Source organism: Etheostoma spectabile, chromosome 14 (assembly GCF_008692095.1).
Source record: "Etheostoma spectabile isolate EspeVRDwgs_2016 chromosome 14, UIUC_Espe_1.0, whole genome shotgun sequence".
Taxonomy (NCBI): Eukaryota; Metazoa; Chordata; class Actinopteri; order Perciformes; family Percidae; genus Etheostoma; species Etheostoma spectabile.
In genome coordinates, this window is record NC_045746.1 from 5,678,836 (window position 1) to 5,686,320 (window position 7,485).

A 7,485-nucleotide genomic window follows, 5' to 3' on the forward strand; every position below is an offset into this window, starting at 1 on the left:
GGGCCGAGGGGGAGGAGGGAATGAATGGGGCCGGGGAGGGGGAGGGAATGACTGGGGCCGAGGGGGAGGAAATGACTGGGGCCGAGGAAGTGGTGGAGGGAGAAGAGATAACATGAAGAGCTCCGAATTCGCCTACTCTTCTCAAAACAAATTTGCAGCCCTTGGTACTTCCGATACCTTCGACAGGGGAGGAAGAGGAGGAGCACAACAGGTGCCGGCTGGTGAGGAAGATGACGACAAAAAACTGTGAGTCTGCTTGAATGTATTTTGAAGTTATGCAGCATTGACATGAATGTTTCATTCATTTGTGTGATGCCTGTCTGACTGTCACCCAGGGAGATCATTCAGATGGACATGGATATTTGGGAGAGTTCAGGGCAGTGGGGCTTCTCGTGTTATTCTAGCTTCAAGACACCTTTATCTGGTCTGTATCAAATACACACTTAATTACATGATTTCCGTTGTTATTTGTAGACACTAAACCTCATCATGTTTGATATTTCTTGTCCACAGGTTTCACTGATCTCTCCCCAGAAGAGCTCAGGCTGGAGTATTACTCTACAAGAGCTTCAGGAGATCTGCAGAGCTATGTAAGTGTAGTGTCACTCATTAATGTAATTCATAATGATGACTTCAGGCCAATTAGACAACAAAAAGGATACCTTGGATACCTGACTCTTGGATGCATGGATAAAAGTTTTTTTTTTTTCTTCTTTCTAATAAGATGATAGATGACATTTCAATGTTTGATCTTAAAATTGGTCTAACGTTGTGTTGTTTGTTTGTGTCTAAAATGTGTAAGAGTCTAAGAAACTCCCATTTCATGTGTTTAGGTCAATGGTATCAATCAGTTACTCAACCAGTGGAGAAGCAGAGTCCAGGAACTGAAGGTTATGAATCCAACCACCCGCGCAGCTTTGGTGAGACACACACACACACAGTAACTAACAGTGCTCCCTCTATATTTTTTTTCTTTTTTAAATACAGTGAACATGCTTTGATTTGTTTTCTTGCCTTGCAGCTTGCAGAGATAAACTGCCCAGCACCTCAGGCATCTTCAAGTGGCTTTGGTTCTGCAACAGCGACTGGATTTGGATCCTCTACATCCAGCTTGGAAAGCAAAGGTGAAGATTGATTGAAGTGTTGCTTTATTAAAACAATAGAGATGTAAAGCAACAGGTGAACATTTTGGGAAATCTTTTCTTGCAAAGGATCTAAGGAAGTGCCTGCTCCCGGCCAAGAAATAGTCTGGCAAAAAACTCCAATAAGAAACTGTTGTATCACTTTGCCTTTTGTATGGATAAAGAAAGTGTTACATATAGTAGGCTTAAGAAGTGCTGTTCCCCCCCCAAAGTTCATTGGCTAATTAACTAATCTTGAGTCAATCGTAGCTGTCAATCATGACAATTCACCCCGGTTTTATAGAATCAAATAAATAATAAAAACCAAACTTATCAAAGAAATAAACACTCAAACAGACATCAGCGTGGACAGATCTGCCTAAAATGACAGAAAACATCTTTGGGAAATATTTATTTTGTGTAATTTGATTTTTTAGTTTGGCCCATGTCCCATTGGCTAACATGGAGGGGGTGGGGTTTATGACCCATACTGCAGTCAGTCACCAGGGCAATCGAGATGTTTTGGCTTCACTTATACAGTCTATGCACCAACCACTGCGAGTCATATTCAACAGACCGATATGAGAGTGGCATCCTCTCACTTTCTGCAAGAAAGGCCTATTGCTTTAAAGGATCCCTCATGTCTCAGGAATACAGTGCTTGAGCAGATGTTTTTACTTTACTTTTTAAGTCCTGTCTGAATATGCTGATTAGACAATCAAATCTGTACTAGCCCTCTTTTGCTCCTGTGTTAATTCTAAATATTTCTGACCATATATAGGCTTTGGGGCTCCAGCACCGACCCAGGCCAACACTTTCAGCTTTGCTGCTCCAAGTGGTGGATTTGGTTCCTCAGTGGCACCATCCTCCTCAACAGGTTTTGGCAGTGCCTTAGCAGCTCCAACACAACCGCCCTCTGGGTTTGGTTCCTCCACTGCCGCCTCCTCTGCTCTTTCTGCTTCTTCTTTCTCCTTTGCTGCTCCGACTGCCGACAAGCCAGCGGCCACATCAGGATTTGGCTCTGCCTCAGGGTTCTCCGGCGGGGGATTCGGGAGCGGTTTCGGTGCGGAAGCATCTGCTGCAGCAGGAGGTGGCAGTAGTTTTGGACAGGCGAGTGGAGGGTTTGGGACGACCCCTGCTCCACCCGCAGTTGGAGCCGGGTCTGCCAGTCAGGCATTGGACAGTCTTTTTTCACATGAGAGCAATATGACTCCAGAGGAGCTTAATCAGTTCAAGGCTAAGAGGTTCACTCTCGGCCAGATTCCTTTAAAGCCTCCCCCAGCTAACATGCTAGTGGTGTGATCCTAAATTGTCTGAAATTCACACGATTTTTAAAATAAAGAGATAATTTATACAAAGTTTTTTTTTTTTCTTCGGCATAGTGCTTCTGTTTAAACCAACGTTATATAATGTTTAAGATGTGGCTAATGTTTAAATACTAGATCAGTTCTGACAGGGAAAACTCGCTATGGTTCCATTTAATACTTTTGTGTGAATGCACGGCATGCTTTATGTACAGCTGCTGTACAATAAACTACATATTTTTAGATGTCTTTTGTCATATAAAGTGCTATTTTTGAATGTCTTGTTCTAAATCTATTTGTACATTTTACCTTCCCATTTGTTGAGATGCTGACAGTAAACTGATCAGTTGATGAGCAAAGTTTCTGAAGGTTTATTTGCATGATGGTTTGAACGTGATCTACAGTATATTACAAAACAAATGTGCCTTGAACTTGGTTAGACACTTTCATCTACTCAAAAGTCCTGCAACAATTCAGACATATTGTCCTCTTACCTAGAAATGTATTTCACTTAATGCTTAACCGTAGAATAAAAGGGTCCTCTGGTAATAAACTGAAATCTTACTGTTTACAACAGAAGAAAATCGATCGGCCTTGTAACATTAGATTATACTTTATTCATCCCACAGCAGGGGAAATTCCCTTATTACAGCAGCATTTTCTACAATAAAAGCAAAACAGACAAATAAGTAAACACACAAACAAGCAGGTAAACAACAGACAATGAGCAGAGGGTATGGCTGAATGTAAAGTGGGGTCAAATAAAGGTATTGTAAAGTGCGGTTGCCATAGTACAGAAAACAGTATTGCAGTGTAAGCGAGTGATGTTAAAATTAAATTGAATCTGTAATTAAAATAATATAGCAAAAGTAGGTAACCATAATATACATTTATATTTACCTGTGACCATAAATAATAATGAAAAAGTAAGTACTCGTAATGGAAAATATAAATACTGATATAGTAAAGCAGAGACACACTAGGCAAGTAGCTAAATAAGAGGTCATTTGATGCCTCAGGCTGTTTATTATTCTCCCTCTGTTTGTTTTTACCCACATTGTAATGTGACACTATTGTAACAACTGAAGCCAGGCGCATCACTCTAAAACCATCCATCCACACGCCAGTTTGCAGGCCTACATCCACTAAAGGAGAGTAATGTGTGATAGTGCACAGATGACAGTGAGTGAGTAAGCTATTCAGTATGTATTCATTAGGTGTTGAACACCCGTTGGGACCACAAATAGAGGAAGACAGCTACAACGAGACAGCAATAAGCTATTCTGCTGCAATATGGGGCTACGACTGCTGACTGGAGCATATTTTCAGCTGACAGGGAGTTTGTGATATTGGCAAGAGGTGAAACTGAGCTGGTACTGCCTTGTGTGTGTGTGTGTGTGTGTGTGTGTGAGAAATCATCCTAAATCGATATCTCATGGTTAGGTCAAAGGCATCGTGCATATCAGAAATACAATTTTATGCATGTAAAAGGCAAAACAACTAACTGCAGCAACAGTGTGCAACATAGTAATTTTTCTCTCCTACTTCTTAGTCTGTCAGCACTAACCTCTCACCCAACCCCTGCTAGCAGATAATACATAAATAATTCAACAGATAAAGGAACGATTGAAAAAGATCTCATGAAAAGGCCCTTGCACGCTTGTTTCATTGAAAACTGTTTACATTTTCCATCCGGTGACTAAATTAAATACATCTGACTGAGAAATATGGGCATTTGTGAATCCTTGTTTCCCCAACAGCAAATGAAAGAAGATTTAACCATTAACTGCTGCTGCATCAAATTACATGTAATGTATGCATCAGCAGGGCAATATTAAAGATGAGAGATGAGTGTGTGGTTACACACACACACACACACAGCTAGAAACCTGAATATTATCGCTCTAGAGTACATTAAGACCTCTATATGGTTTAAGGTGCAACTAAAGGAATTATTAAATTTCCCTCATTTGACATGTGTTTAATAGCAGTGACTATAATGTATGAATGCAGTCCTTTCCTCCTCCTTGCCTCATGGAGATTGTTCAGTAATCCTGTGAGGTAGCCTGGATTTTAAGAAATGACATTGACGTGGACATGAACACACAAACACACAAACACATACAGACGTGCTCAAATTTGTTGGTACCCCTCCACAAAAAACGAAGAATGCACAATTTTCTCTGAATAACTTGAAACGGAACAAAAGTATTGGCATCCCCATTATTAATTCCTATTTTATAGAAATCAGACTTTGCTTTTGATTTTTTATTCAACATAATATTGTAAATAAGAAACAAATGAAAATGGCATGGACAAAAATGAGGGACCGCTAACCTAATATTTTGTTGCACAACCTTTAGAGGCAATCACTGCATCAACGTTTTATGTAGCTCTCAATGAGACTTCTGCACCTGTTACAGGTAGTTTGGCCCACTCTTCCTGAGCAAACGGCTCCAGCTGTCTCAGTTTGATGGTGTCCTTCTCCAACTGCAAGTTTCAGGTCTTTCCATAGATGTTCGATAGGATTCAAATCAGACTCATAGAAGGCCACTTCAGAATAGTCCAATGTTTTGTTCCTATCCATTCTTGGGTGCTTTTAGCTGTGGGTTTTGGGTCATTATCCTGTTGGAGGACCCATGACCTGCGACTGAGACAGAGCTTTCTGACACGGGGCAGTACGTTTCGCTCCAGAATGCCTTGATAGTCTTGAGATTTCATGTGGCCCTGCACAGATTCAAGGCACCCTGTGCCAGGCGCAGCAAAGCAGCCCCAAAACATAACCACCTCCTCCATGTTTCACTGTAGGTATGGTGTTCTTTTCTTTGAAAGCTTCATTTTTCGTCTGTGAACATAGAGCTGATGTGACCTTGCCAAAAAGCTCCAGTTTTGACTCATCTGTTCCAAAGGACATTCTCCCAGAAGGATTGTGGCTTGTCATATGTCTTTTAGCAAATTCCAGTCTGGCTTTTTTATGTTTTTCTTTCAAAATGGGAGTCCTCCTGGGTCTTCTCCATGGAGCCCACTTTCGCTCAAAAAGCGACGGATGGTGCGATCAAAACGGACGTACCTCACCTTGAGTTCAGCTTGTATCTCTTTGGCAGTTATCCTTGGTTCTTTTTCTACCATTCGCACCTATCCTTCTGTTCAATCTGGGGTCGATTTTCCTCTTGCGGCCACGCCCAGGGAGGTTGGCTACAGTTCCATGGACCTTAAACTTCTTAATAATATTTGCAACTGGGTCACAGGAACATCAAGCTGCTTGGAGATGGTCTTGTAGCCTTTACCTTTACCATGCTTGTCTATTATTTTCTTTCTGATCTCCTCAGACAACTCTCTTCTTTGCTTTCTCTGTCCATGCAGTGTGGTGCACACAATGATACCAAACAGCACAGTGACTACTTTTCTCCATTTAAATAGGCTGAATGACTGATCAAGATTGGAGACGTGTGTACTAATTAAAGAAACTATTAGTTTGAAATATCACTATAATCCATTATTATTATCTTTTCCAAGGGTACCAACAAATGTGTCCAGCCATTTTAGAATATCTTTGTAGAATAAGCAATAATCTCTCTTTTCACACTTCTTTACTTTATCCATGACATACCAAAGGCATGCCAGTATACATGATAAAATAGCTTTTATTTCATCACTTTTCAGGAGGAATGAAGCATTATTTCAATGAGCTGTAAGGGTACCAACAAATTTGAGCACGTCTGTATGTATAAATACCTCCTTTAATCCCCAAGCTGCCCCACCCTCCTGTAAAATTATAGCTTGCACAAACCCGGCCACATGACTAAGATGTGTATTGTAATTCAATTGACGGTGATCTCCAGCAACATGGACCAGGCATACATACACTGTATATAGTGCTCTAATATGTTTAACACACTTTTTCACAGGGGCAATAGGGTTGTTGTCTGTCTTGTCAATTCTGTATAAAACTGTATACTGCAGCCGTGTATGAGAACGCTGAACGGATTTACTTGAAGCTATTGCAATTTCTTTTCCCTTGCTGGCTTTTCTAGATCAGCATTTGTTATGATATACAGTACCTAAATGCACATTGTGCTTATTGCTACTACACAGCCATAGTGTTCACTACATCAGCTGTTGACAGCAACAGATGCTCCGACCACAGCTTGAATCCCCCTTTCTATGCAGAATGCCAACGAGCTGATTCGGATTCAGTGTTGGTATTATTGTTTGATAGGGGCTATTTCCAGACGACCCTTCTTAATGTTGCAGCAGAGAACAAGAATTGATTGCATTGTGACACAGTGGTTTGCACTGGCTGCCTGTATTTTACAGGATGCACTACAAAATCCTGGTACTGACCTATTAGAGCCTTCATGGACAGGCACCAGCTACTTAAGACCCTCATTCAGCCTTTGTTTCCACTAGGACCCCGGTCGTCCAATTGAACTTGCTATGTTCCTCGGACCCATTTTAAGACCCAGGGACAGACTTTTGAGCTGTGGCCCTCGCCTCTGGATGAGTTACCTTGTACCATTCGTTCTCTTGTTTGTATAGACACTTTTAGGAAACACTAAAGACCCACTTTTTAAACTTGTTTTTAGTTCAATACTGTGTTTTACTGTTTCTGTATGTGTTTTAATTATTTTTCTTTATACTTGTGCAGCACTTTGTGACCCTGGTCTGTGAAAAGTGCTATAGAAATAAAGTTTACTTACTACTTACTATGGACACTGGGCATGGATCTAACGTCTGGGATTTATGTCTGCTTGAGTGGCTTGCAGCATGGATGACTGCAGGGGCACATAATTCACATGCAGAGCTCTGGACCTGGGTTTCTGTTCTGCAGATGTTTGGGTTCATATTAGACAATACACCACTCTTCTCACACACTTAAAGTAGCCTAATAACACACTTTAGTGAGTAAATACTGTCATTACAGAGAATTTTGTGTGAGGCCTGGTCTGGATCATTTGAACGGTAGTAGTGCAAAGAGGCTGGTCAGAAAATGATGTATTAATTAGCCTACATTAATGCGTCTGTGTTGTCTGTCTTGCTTGCTGTAGTGTATTTGATAC

The 7,485-nt window shown here is 41.0% G+C and overlaps 1 protein-coding gene across 1 annotated transcript in view; it reads left to right on the forward strand.

The window, feature by feature from the left end:
• LOC116701918 (nucleoporin NUP42) overlaps positions 1-2,974 on the forward strand; it is a 4,184-nt gene extending 1,210 nt beyond the window's left edge. The window contains exons 3-8 of the mRNA XM_032535960.1: positions 9-246; positions 336-424; positions 514-590; positions 834-920; positions 1,022-1,124; positions 1,903-2,974. Coding sequence (XP_032391851.1) covers positions 9-246; positions 336-424; positions 514-590; positions 834-920; positions 1,022-1,124; positions 1,903-2,423 — 1,115 coding nt within the window. The 3' untranslated portion in view covers positions 2,424-2,974. The remainder of the gene's footprint in view (positions 1-8; positions 247-335; positions 425-513; positions 591-833; positions 921-1,021; positions 1,125-1,902) is intronic.
• Positions 2,975-7,485: the final 4,511 nt, after the last annotated feature.